Below are 13,376 nucleotides of genomic sequence, written 5' to 3' on the forward strand. Positions count from 1 at the left end.
TAAACCTGACCAAGGCCTTCGACAATGTCAGGCACGAGGCTATCCTCGAAGGGCTCGAAGTGCTCGAGGTAGGGGAGCGAACGTACAGCTACATAAAAGACTTCTTATCGGGCAGAAAAGCCTGCATGATATTTCAAAATTTAGAATCTCCCACGATAGAGTTAGGAAGCAATGGCATGCCGCAGGGCTCAGTGCTATCGCCTTTTTTATTCAACGTGGCGACGAGAGGCCTCCCGGGTGAACTTAACCGAACCAAGGGGTTAAATTTTATCACGTATGCGGACGATATCAAAATTTGGATTAACCAAAGGAGTGATGCGAGTACGGAGGAACGCCTACAGGCAGCGACCGAAATCATTGTCGATTACGCGGCCGAAAGGGGACTTTCGTGCTCCCCGCAAAAATGGAGTTGTTAGAATATAACCCAAAGTACCTCTGCCGCAAGAATAGCGGGAAGTTTCAAATTCAGGTAGCGGGCAAACCGGTGCCAAACGTAGATCAAATCAGGATACTGGGGATGGTCATACAATCTCACGGCCATAACGGAGAGGTCCTGAAGAAATTAGAAAGTTACGCAATGCAAACCCTTGAGCTCTTGAGGAGGGTCACCACTAAAGGAAGAGACCTCAAGGAAAGAAATTTACTAAAACCAATCCAGGCGTACGTAATAAACAGAATAAGTTACGCCACGCCCTCCCTGGACATCGAGGCCGGAGAAAAAGAGAAATCAGACTTATACGAAGATGCGTTAAAAAGGCGCTAGGATTGTCCATGGGTACCTCGAGCGAACGACTGCTTGAACTCGGGGTGCATAATACATAGGCAGAATTGGCAAAGGCAGGGCGAACATCCCAGTTAGAGATACTAAGCACGACCGAGACATGCAGGGTGATCCTTTCAAACGTAGGCCTCAACCCAGACAGAGGAGTTAAAAAAAAAAGTCAGAATTAGTAGGGAAAGCAGGAACGCCATGGCATTCTCCCCCCCCCCCCTTCCCTAGAAAATGCATGCAGAATTTATAATCGAAAGAAGGGCCAAACGAGCCGAAGCTCCCAAGCGACGGTTGAAGAACATGGACGCGAAGGACATAGTGTATGTTGATGCGGCAAGTGGCAGAACAGGTGCGGCGGTAGCCTCGGTAGTTAATGGCCGAGGGGCGCCGGTATCAGCGGCACCCATCAGAGGCCGCAACATAGAGAACGTGGAGAAAGTTGCGATAGCGCTAGCTTGCGTAGGAACGGAAGCCAAGTTCACAATTACCGACAGCAAAACTGCCATCCAGAATTCGGGAAAGGGGAGGATATCGCCGGAGGCAGCCAAAATCCTCACCCAAAGAACGCCAAAGATCCCCATCCCCAGGTGGTCGAAATTACTCCGTAGCCCTCCACTACGGCTCCTCTTTCTCTCTTTCCACTTTCATTCCCACCTCCCTCCCTTCCCTTACGGCGCGGTTCGGGTGTCCACAGAGCAAGTGTGACAGTTACTGCGCCTTTCCCTTCCTGTGAACCAATTTATTTATTATTATTATTATTATTATAAGAACGCCAATAATGACAATATGACTTTTGACACCCGCTCACGCTGCCGTTCCTGGTAACGAGGCTGCTCACGAGCTAGCCCGAGCTCTCTACTTCCGGGTAGCCGTCGAGCACCCCACACACTGGCCGTACGACGAGCGTCTGCAAAATTACGGGGAAATCATCGACCATTATAAATTGGCACGTAGACTGGGTCAGATGTGAACTAAATAATAGAGAAGCTGTCGCGTCGAGGCGGCTATAAACTAATACCTTCATGAACCTAATCTGATCGTTTCACGTGCTACCAGACCTTACGGACAATCATCTCTGCAAACACTGTGGGGCGAGAGGGACCCTCGAATACATAATTTGGGAGTGCCCACAACCCCCATGGATAGGACTAAATATAACAAGCAGAGAAGCTTGGAATACCCTGCTGCGAAGCGCGGACCCTGCCATTCAGCACCGCAACTTCCATCTTGCAGAAGAGGCCAAATCAAGCCAAAGGCTGCCTGCCAGCCTCTAATCCGCGGATCCACGACTCCCCGTCTTCCCCGGCACGCGTGCCGGAGGCTGGGAAGAGGGCGCCCATTTTCGATGGAAATAAAAGTTGTGCAACCAACCCACCAACGCATATACGAGTTGACACCGCCGGGTGTTCGATCCAGCGTCCGTGCGGCGCCATTCATTAGGCGCTTCCTCGAGTGCCGCACCACACAGCATATAGAAGCAGACAGTACAATACACATCAGCGGCATTTGAAATTAATTTGTAGGAATGAAAAGGTGCAGTACGTGTCATAACCCTCCGCAGACACCTTAACCAAGCTGAAAGGAAAAGGGGGAAGATGGGATTCAAAATAGTGAGAAAGAGTAGCCGTAATGGAGGGCTTTCAGAACACCGCGCAACAAAGGCTGCCACCTCATCAAATTTTAGTGTTCCGAAATTCCCCCTATGCATAAATAAAGCTATCTCATTGCTAAACATGAATGACCACAACTAGCTCAGCCAGGGAACCATACCTCTCTCTTAGTACGTCCTCGCATAGCTGAGCTAAGCCACTGCCAATTTTATTATTACGAACATACGAGGAGAAAGTGCTTGCTGTATGCAAACTGCTTCATAGCTATGGTCCGCACACACTGCAAAGTATAGGACATTGTGGAGAATACAGTGGTATGCGCCGCGCTAAAGTGATACTTTCCCTTATTTCTCTCGGTTAACGCCGTAAAGGCATGGTGTGTCAATATATGACATGATATGGTTGCTTATGGCAGGCTGTGGCATGTTATGATATAGATGATGGTGCGCAAAAGCAAGATAATATTATTGCGAAAACAATACTACTTTCACTTTTCAACCCTTCGCGTAGCGAGGCGGTAGCTACGTTGACCTTTAGCGTGACCTTTGGCGCTCCGCCAAACACAGCTGCCTAAAAACAGGGGCCCTAACTCGCGCCGTCAACTCGCGAGGCGGTAGCTACCAAACGCGGCCTAACTCCCGCTTCCTCCGTGAGGGAGCGCTACAGCCAGAGTGACGTAGTCCCATCTGCCGCAAAAACCGGGGGCCCCAACTCGCGCCGTCAACTTGCGAGGCGGTAGCTACCAAACGCGGCCTAACTCCCGCTTCCTTCGTGAGGGAGCGCTACAGCCAGAGTGACGTAGTCCCATCTGCCGCAAAAACCGGGGGCCCCAACTCGCGCCGTCAACTTGCGAGGCGGTAGCTACCAAACGCGGCCTAACTCCCGCTTCCTCCGTGAGGGAGCGCTACAGCCAGAGTGACGTAGTCCCATCTGCCGCAAAAACCGGGGGCCCCAACTCGCGCCGTCAACTTGCGAGGCGGTAGTCATTCATTCATTCATAAACCTTTATTCATGAGGATGACCTGAGGCCTAGAGGGGAAGGGGGTGGGTTAGGTGAGGTTGAGGGCGCCAGACTCCGACATTAAGTCTAGCAGGGAACTAAGCTTGCGCTTGGCGTTGGTATTGGGGGCTGTCCAGTCTTCGTAGCTCTGAATGTGGTGAGCAGATGTGTAGCGTGCGCGGAGGCCAGCCGTGCCAAGACAGGTCCAGACCAAGTGCTGCAGGTCAACGGAGTCAGCAGGGCAGTTGGGGCAGCTGATCTTGGTTCGGCGCCATTGACTCAGGATGTCCGGTGTGTACGCTGCACCGGCTCGCGCCTTGTGAGTTAGAACTTGGGCTGGACGAGAGAGGCCGGAAGGGATCGGAGGATTAATGCCGGGGACAAGGTCCCGCAACAAACCCCTCCGCTCATGTTTAAGCCGCGTGATGACAGAGTCCGGTATGATGAAGGAGACGGGAGAACCGTAAGGGTGGTCCGAGCTGGACGGGCCCACATCAAGGCTATGCCGGCGGTCTTCCTCTAGCTGCGCGCCAGCGGCCTCGTGGGCCATTCTGTTCCCAGTTCCTTGTGCGTGATGTCCAGGTGTCCAATGTATTCGTACCGAGACTTGTGAGGCGGTAGCTACCAAACGCGGCATAACTCCCGCTTCCTCCGTGAGGGAGCGTTACAGCCAGAGTGACGTAGTCCCATTTGCCGCAAAAACCGGGGGCCCCAACCCGCGCCGTCAACTCGCGAGGCGGTAGCTACCAAACGCGGCCTAACTCCCGCTTCCTCCGTGAGGGAGCGCTACAGCCAGAGTGACGTAGTTCCATCTGCCGCAAAAACCGGGGGCCCCAACTCGCGCCGTCAACTTGCGAGGCGGTAGCTACCAAACGCGGCCTAACTCCCGCTCCCTCCGTGAGGGAGCGCTACAGCCGGAGTTACGTTGAACATATGCCGTGGACAGAGTAAATCACTGCATAACCATAAGCGTAACCGCAAGCACCACGACCAGCTACACCACCAGCTAAACCTAGGCGTAGCCATAGCTATTGCTTTCGCAATTACCAGGCTTAACCAAGCTAAGCCACTGCCAATTTTATTTAAATTTAGGCTTTTTTGAGAGATATGGTGTCGGCAGCAAAGTTGCGCCGGGGTTGGAGGACGACACAAACAAGTAAGGTTAATCGATATGCAGTTCAACTGATTTCGGTTAAATTATCTTTCTGACTATGTGAGTTTGCTCTCTGATTTAAAGCAGGCATCTGTAGCTCGTACCGTACAACACATGTAGAAATCTGCGTTGAGGAACTACCGAATATCACCCTCTGAGGCCGGAGTTATATGCTTCTGAGCAGTTCCTATCGCCCTGCGCGACCCTATTTGCTAGAATCGTTATACGTTTATAAGATTTCTGCTTACTATAACAGTATTAAATACTGTTCATGTCAGTGAGGCCATATAAGCTTTACTATATGTTGAAAATCAGTGCTGATGTGCTTTAGTGCTTAAGTAGGCTGGCATGTGGCCAAAAAGCAGTAATGATGGGCTTTCGGACGGCAACATAGGTCACAAACTAGTCTTTCTAATATATAAGAGCTGATATATAATGTATGATTACAGCTTCTTAACAGTTCAATTTTTTTTTCATAGCCCACGTAAAGATATTTCTTCTCAGTGTCGAGGGATTGGGAACGAACAGTGGTCAGTGTCACTTACCCATTAGCGCGAGTGTTCTGCTCAGTTCAGTCCTCAATATGTCTAGCATTTTCTTCACTCCATCCGTACCCTGAAAATGGGAATATGAAATTATGGTGATATTACATGTTTAGGTCACAGAGCCGTGCACCTTCGCATAGGGCTATAATAAAGCAACTCGATTATTCACGCACCCACTCGTTCACAGCTTTATAAAAAAATACCAGGGACATCCTTTTTTTTCGTTTAACACAGTCTTAGTTTGAAAACCTTTGTCTTGAAAAACGATACTTAGCATTATATTTTGCCCCGCCGGGGGGGTGCAGTGGTAAGACGCCCGACTACTGTCCGGAGTTCCCAAGTTCGAACCCGACCACGGCGGCTGCGTTTCGATGTTGGCGAAACGAAGTGGCGTCCGTGTGCTGTGCGATGTCAGCGCACGTTAAAGATCCCCAGGTGGTCGAAATTATTCCGTAGCCCTCCACTACAGCTTCCCTTTCTCTCTTTCCACTTTCACTCCCACCCTCATCCCTTCCCTTACGGCGCGGTTCAGGTGTCCACAGAGCAAGTGTGACAGATACTGCGCCCTTCCCCTCCTGTGAACCAATTATTATAATTAGCATTCAATTTTTAGATTGTTATGCGATTGCCCTGTTATCATGTTAACGGCTCAACGGTGCTATTCAGGTGTCCACTGAAACAAGTGGAAAAAATACTACGCCTTTCCCTTCCTCTGAACAAACTTATTATTATTATTATTATTATTATTATTATTATTATTATTATTATTATTATTATTATTATTATTATTATTATTATTATTATTATTATTATTATTATTATCAGGTAAATCTGGAGTTGTCAATGAAGAAGCATTGCGTTAAAGGTCTAGAAATAGAAATTAAGTACCACAAATGAACATTATATTTCTTTGCACTGCCAGAGCCGTCGTCCATCACCTAAGCGGGGGCGGGTGCAATGACGGCCTACAACAGATAAACTTTGGCGGCTAGTTAGCCCCGGCCGTAAGCGGCGTTTACCTGCCGTCCCATCCCCGTAGGGCCAGGAATCTGGAGCTGTCAATGAAGAAGCATAGCGTTAAAAGTCTAGGAAAGGAAATTAGGTACCACAAATGAATATGATATTCTTTTGCACAGCCATGGAGTTTTATAATGTAAAATGAATGAATGAAGCCTTTATTTGAAGGAAGAGATGTGTAAAATAAAATGTTTGGTTTGTGTGGTTTAATGTCGCAAAGCGACTCAGGCTATGAGAGACGCCGTAGTGGCTGACTCCTCAAATATAGACCACCTGGAGTTTTTTAACACGGACTGATAACGCCAAACACACGGCCGCCTTGCTTTTCGCCACCATCGAAAAGCGGGACGCCGAGGCTGGGATCTGATTCCGCACCTTTGGCACAGCAGTCGAGCGCCTAACCACTGTGCCACTCCGGAGGGGCAAAATAAACTGGTAGTCTGCCTGATTATACGTAGTAAATAAAAACATACGAAGTGATCTGGTTAAAAGCACGCCTGGTAGATTGTGAAGTCCGCACTCGTGTATTTGTCTTGGTGCTGTGCAGATAAACATGCTCTGGTTCTTGCCCGCGCTTGGTTAGACCCAGATGGAAAGAGTGGCTGAAAGTAAAAGCTCAAATTGCGTTCAGCCACAATATATCTGATCAGCCTGCCCTGGCACGTGTAGTCTCGGTCAGAGTCGTAGCAACGTTCCCTTTACATGCGTAAGCAAAAGTAACTTTTTATTTATAGGGTACGCTACTCCACACATTCTTATTTTAGAACAAAAGTACGCCTGTAAATGATTATTACACTTACAGTATTCGGCACCTACTTTCGGACTGTGTATCTAGTCATCACTTCGGGGCGTCTGCGGTTTCCACGAAACAGAAGCAATGCTCTTAACCAGCAGCCTGTTTATTGCAGAAGTTGCAAGCTTTGAAACATTGACACCACTAATTACGGATGATATTCATTTGATATTGTTGGTGTTATTGCGTTCATTCCATTTTTATTCCACCGTAAGTCACTCTCTTTCAGAAAATAATCTGCGCATATGCAAAGAATTCGTAACTGCCTGCGCGTGGCAAACCTCCGCCACGTAGAGCATAATTTTATTTTTATGATAAAGAGTGCACTGCTTTGCTAATTGGCTCAACCCAACTAACTTCACCAAAGCGCATAAAGAAGAAATTACGTTTCGCTGATGATCTTTGTATAAACCGATCTTGTTTTCAACGGCAAACCGTCCAACAACAAAAAATTTCACGGTTGTTCTACATAACGTAACGTTTGGCGGGTGTCCGGAATATTGGGCTACACGGCTGAAGAGTGGCGAGTTTAGAAGGGAATAAGTGTTACCAATGTTGCACGTACATTGTAGGCGAGTCCCCAAAGCGCAGGTCTTCCAACAAACACGGCCTTGGCACCCAGGGCGAGTGCCTTGACTACATCGGTGCCAGTGCGGACGCCCCCGTCCAAGTACACCTCCAGGCAACCACGTGCTGCGTGGACCACCTCCTTCAACGCTTCGATCTGCGCTCCAAGCATAATATGAAAGGGCAGTCACTCATTGAGAGTACAATTTTCGGCACATAAAACCAGAACGCATCGCATAAGCGTTAAACTCCGCAATTGGTTCTTCACCAAAATAGAAATGATAAAAACAATAGTTTTTTATGCAATATACTTTCATTCCTTTGGGCCCTCGTTATCATCCTCATCTTTTGTTTGCCCTCAAAGATACTTTTGTCCCCGATAATGCGTTTCATATGCATGTTGTTCGAAGGTTGGGGTGGATTTGAAAAGCGATCTCCTGATGGATCTTAGTGATCTGGGAATACTAGCACGCAGTTTCGTATCGTAATTAGGACAAGTTAGATAGGTTGTTACCTCGATGTCAATGTATCTGTATGAATCTGATTATGAAGAGTTTTAAATGGCTTGAGTGCATGAGCTTGTTCGAATAGCCATGACGAACGTTCACATACTGGCAAGAAGTAGAGAGCTATGTTAGGAGGCAGAGAACGCTTGATAGGAGAAAATACACGAACATCGCACTTGGATTATGTAATTACAAATAAAAAGTTTGAAATTTAAAATGTTTGCGTACCTTTAACAGTGATCTGTTGAATGTTCTTTTGAGCCATTAGAGTTGTTCCACGCTTTCGTATATTCCTGCGCGTCTGCATCCCAGATGAAGATTATAACTGCCTAGATTTTAACGTTTATGTAACCACCCATTCTGGGGCAAAAAAGCGGCTGCTTTGACTGGAAATAAAAATGACTAAACTTGCTTGACTAAACAGCGCCACACGGTGTAGTTTTTGGCGAATTGGGTGTGCATATGCGGTGCCAATCTGATGGCGGGTGCATGCCTCTGGAAAGGAACGTAAACTGGTGTTCTTCGAATAGTCAAAAACGAATGAATACTTCGACAGCAGCACGCTCCGCTGCATCAAGGGAATTGCTGATCATACCGCGCAATTGAGCAATCACTGGGGATGCTGCGACATGCTGCTCTGGTACATTCATAAGCAAGGCCACTGATATTGACAAGAGGCAAGCTTCGTTCCAGCCACTAAAACAACTTATTGCATGGAGCGGATAATGGTCCACAATCACGTGCAGCCCTTGGTTACAGGAACCAAATAGTGAGGGACCAGAAGAAATGCCTTCGCGCAGTACGAGTAACTAGGCATCATGGTTGCATGAAAAGCTTCGGTCGCACAGCAAGAACACGAAACCGGAACGCACTGCGCAGATATCGGGGGCACCATGGTATTGTCGTACACGCAAAGCACGTAATCAAAAATAAATGGTTCCTTAAAGAATTCCGGCGGAAGGTCCTTCAGTGAGCTATCGCAAGCCTATCGGGCAGAGCGACTACTCTACCGTCCACCTCACCCATCTTCAGACAACTACCACCAGACGACTACAAACGCGCACCCTCCCGTCCCCTTATAGTGCGTCTCGCTACCACCACACCATCACCGATTCCTCCTGCACCCTTTGCAACAACCCAACCGCCACCCTCGCCCACATCCTGTTCCAATGACCGGCGGACCCTCCGTCGCGGGGTCTAGAGCACCTTACAACCTGGGAGGACTGGGAGACCCTGCTGCACTTCGAGGACCCGGTTCGGCAGAAGATCGCCACAGACTGGGCTGCCATTGTCATGCACCATAGGAACATGAACGTTTGAGTGTAGTGGGGCCGTGCGGGGGTCCAGGGGCATGCATGCCCCGAACTCCTCCGTTTTAATAAAGTTATTACCACCATCAGCCTTCAATGCTGATTTCGCCCGTGCGGCTGTCTACCGCTGCGCCTCACACGTGCAGAAAATCAACATTTGTAGATTTCTACATGGAGTACTTTCCTTTCAAAACAAGTAAGCCATCGAAAAGAATCAGGAAGCCGAGGATAGCGCAACTTGTGCGCCAAAATGATAAAGCATAAAAATCGTCTGTGCCATTCGTCTTTGCGCATGCATACATTAGCTTCACTTGAAGAATTTCAAAATACCCGGAATAAATTTAATGCTGACCTAAAACGAGCTAAGCTTGCTTATTACCATCAGTTACTTTCTAATGCATCACGCATACAGCAGGACGTAGCCTGGAAAGAATTATATTGAATCTAGCACCTCAACCGCTCACACTTTCACCGATGTGAGATCATTGTGGGCTGCAACACATTCAACAGCAAATCGCTTGCTGGTCATTGCAACAAGCTTTTGGTCCCCATAGTAGCAATGACACAGCCTTTGATGCCTGAATAAGCCCCTCAAGTAGTTTTTTTATGGAAACAAGACAAAACAAAAGTGCACAGAACATTAAATTACCTAAAGAACAGTACTGCATTGGACTGCAATAGTTTTATAAATTAAGCTGATAAAGCACACCTTACACTTTCTTCTTCTCGTGCCAGTGAATGTTTATAACCTGATTTTTAAACCGGCGTATTTACACATAAAATATAGCATTCCTGAATGTCTTTCACTTGCAGTTGTTGTGATAAAAGTACTGAATAATCGTAAAGGGACAGAAAAACATTTTTTTCTTGTCTCAAAATATATATCTTTAGTAAAAAATATTTTCAGCTCAGACATATATTGTTTTAGAACTGGCAAATTAACCGGAGCTGCTCTCCTAACGGTGAAAGCATTTGTACTGGATAACACTGATATTAAATACTTTGTGGCTTTTTGTGGATTTCCGAAAATCCTTAGATTGTTTGAGCCATACCATTCTCTTAACTGAACTGTCCTTTGTATGAAGTTTGTGGCATGCCTTTAAAATAATTTTTACCTAAGCTATAAAACAGATGGTATGCTTGAAAAATCACCGATCAAGCTTTCTTCCCATTCATAACAGAGTTTCACAATGAAGCCTCTTAGGTCCTCTGTTGTTTAATGTTTCGATGAATGATATTTTCCTCACTGACAGACCAGTAAACGTAATATATGCTGATGGCTGTACCATACTTACGCTGCACCGATGTAGGTATTCTTGTAAACAATTTGAGGTCTTTCTTTCTAAAATTACCCTTTTGGACACAATCCAAAGGGCTAAATCTCTGCCTATCTAAAAAAAGTTTCTTCACAGCCAAAAATAAAACATTTCAGGTTAAATACCCCATAACCTATGACGACCAGGTTAAGAAAATTGTATAATCCCCGCAAATACTTGGAGTCATGTTTAATGGTAACTAGAACTGGAAATTTCACGTTATGAACATATGCAAAAAATTGCTACAGCAGCTGGGGTGATCTCCCGCTGCCGAACACTCCTCCCAACGAGAATAAAGACTCAGGTCTATCAGGTAATAATTGCTCCGGCATCAGCTGTTGCAACTTTGTAGAGGGCACCACTACAAGTGCTAACAAGCATAAGCTTCTAACAGCCCGAAAGAGAATCATCCGCTACATCGGATATCTGTCATACGTATCGCACACTGGTCACTTTCGCAGGCTGTAAAATAATTCCTGTCACATCTTTTTACTAGAATATTTCGTATTTTTTATTCTTCAAACAGCCCACTTCATAAGTTTATAATTGCAACTGCATCAGCTCAGCGCCACCAACTTATTGTTTCCAATAGACGCACTGATAACTGGTACATTCCGCGCTTTCGAACTAATTATAAAGATCAGTCATTTTTACATATTCTCCCTTCAGTTATAAATGCCTATATATCTCATGTTAAACCTACTAGTGAGCAGTTAAGGCAGCAATTTCTTAACATATTATCACTGATACCTTTAAACCCTGCTTTTGACTGTTGTTTTTCCGAATATGTTGATTTTATTGTGCGTTCAATTTTTCTTCCTTTTTGAGTAATCAAGCTATCTTTTTTAATTTATACATACAATACGTTTTCTTAACTGTCGACATTATAATATGCATAATTTCAAAGTATAATTTTGCTCTAGATAAAAAAAATTTCAATTGATGTCTCTTGTGAATCTGTAATGTAGACAGAACATCCAGTGATATTACGCCTACTGATCACTGATTGCACTGTTTCGATGCTAATCACGTGTCTAGCTACTACTTATATAATGCGTGTCATTATGTTTCAACATTCTAGTTTTCTTATGTTTTTTTTTCTGGCTTTTGCAGCTTAAGTGTGTAACTTCATTCTGCCATACCCGGCTGTGTTCTCTTGGGCCCCAGTCCAGCTGCTCCGAGCAGCTTTTTTGCACAGTGCCTACGATATGTGTGGTCAAATAAATAATCTTAAATTGTAATGGTTACCTCATTCTGACAAGATTTGATGATGGTACGAGACATATACCGATGTTAGAAAAACTGCCGAATTTTAGCGATGATTAGATCTCCGGGATAGTGTTGAGGTAAACACGCCGATTTTCAGGGGTACATGCATCACCAGCACTTCAACTTCGGTACTGTAACTATGCGTAGACGATGTCACCAATATAGTTGCTCAGCAGTTGCTCGACATGGACTCACAAATTATATGAAAGGTAAAAAAATTCAAATTACGCGCTGTGCGCGGCAGTCTTTCCCGTAGTATATTTTGAGAAATATTTGCTATCCTAAGTAAAAACATTCACTGAGCTAGCTCCATGACGCTCCTGATGCCAGCAGGACCTCATACGCTTTCCGGCGGCAGTTTTAATTTACAAAACAGACACCCACATCGCCTTAGACACCTACACCACTCTAGCGATGTTCTATTAGCGATGTCATTTAGTCATTCCGACTAGTGTTTTATACCGAAGAACTCGTTCCGCAAGTGCGTCTAACATCAGGCCCCTTCCCACACTGAAGGCAATCCAACTGGCTAATGCGATGCTTCTGGCAATGTAAATTCCAGCCCAGTTCATAATCTTCTAACGTGAAATCGCTTCACTGTCAGGCAATTGCGCATAGGTCTGCATCTATTCATTATTGTGTCGTTTATTCGGCCTGTCATGAAAGTACATCCTATTATTCGTGCCTCAACGAGCCATAGACGATTCTTTGGGCTTACCGTAGCCGGCGATCCATCCAGCTGTCTCCCGCCGTGGTTTGACACAATAATGGCATCAGCCTGGTATTGCACAGCCAGTTCTGCGTCCTTCGCTGCGATCACAGACATAGCGCCTTGTGTCAGACACGTTCGCCTTGCAGAACTGATAAATCCTATCTTTAGATTTTAACAATATGATTTATTCTGATAAACAGCTTATTGTTCCTTGTTATAAAGTATTAATGATACCCGGAGATTGAAACAAGCGACTATACATTTATGGTGTTGAACTTTTTGAAGTAAGAGGAAATGGTTACGAACAGAACATGCATGATTCGTTCATCAGAGGCGCTTGACTGCCATCGAACTCTTTTATTTAATTTTAATGGTACTCTTGTTTTTTTTTTTAAGTAGCGTGAAGGATTACCAGGAGGTAACATAAAAAGATCCGACAGGTCTTCTTAGAGCGCTTGCCCTCTTAAGGCACAAACGATTGGGCAATGGTTTTCGAAGTGCGAATCAGCTGTTTTAAAACGTTAAATAACAAGTTACTGTACATATACTTTTTTCCAGACAGGCATTGTTGTCAGCGAGAAGTTCTCTGTGGGCCCATAATTTTAACACATGTGAGCATTTCTCCATATTAATCAATACATTCCAAAATCTTCCGTCATAACAGTTGTACTTTTAACACGAGTTATTGTCAAAATGGCGCTCACTTGAAATTCTATGACATCTTACTAGTTTAATTGCGGAAGTTTTAAAAAAGGGGGCTTCCCTACCTCGGAAAGTTAAATCAGTGTTTTAGTATATTTGCAGCG

General features: G+C 45.6%; 1 protein-coding gene across 1 annotated transcript in view; it reads right to left on the reverse strand.

Moving 5' to 3' along the window:
- Window positions 1-5,072: 5,072 nt before the first annotated feature.
- LOC146189048 (2-Hydroxyacid oxidase 1-like) overlaps window positions 5,073-13,376 on the reverse strand; it is a 41,810-nt gene continuing 33,506 nt past the window's right edge. Inside the window, exons 6-8 of the mRNA XM_084605168.1 lie at window positions 12,577-12,668; window positions 7,456-7,614; window positions 5,073-5,150 (exon numbers count right to left, since the gene is read on the reverse strand). Of these exons, the coding sequence (XP_084461294.1) occupies window positions 5,073-5,150; window positions 7,456-7,614; window positions 12,577-12,668 (329 nt within the window). The remainder of the gene's footprint in view (window positions 5,151-7,455; window positions 7,615-12,576; window positions 12,669-13,376) is intronic.

Source organism: Amblyomma maculatum, chromosome 5 (genome assembly GCF_055883805.1).
Source record: "Amblyomma maculatum isolate TAMU_Amacu chromosome 5, ASM5588380v1, whole genome shotgun sequence".
Classification (NCBI taxonomy): Eukaryota; Metazoa; Arthropoda; class Arachnida; order Ixodida; family Ixodidae; genus Amblyomma; species Amblyomma maculatum.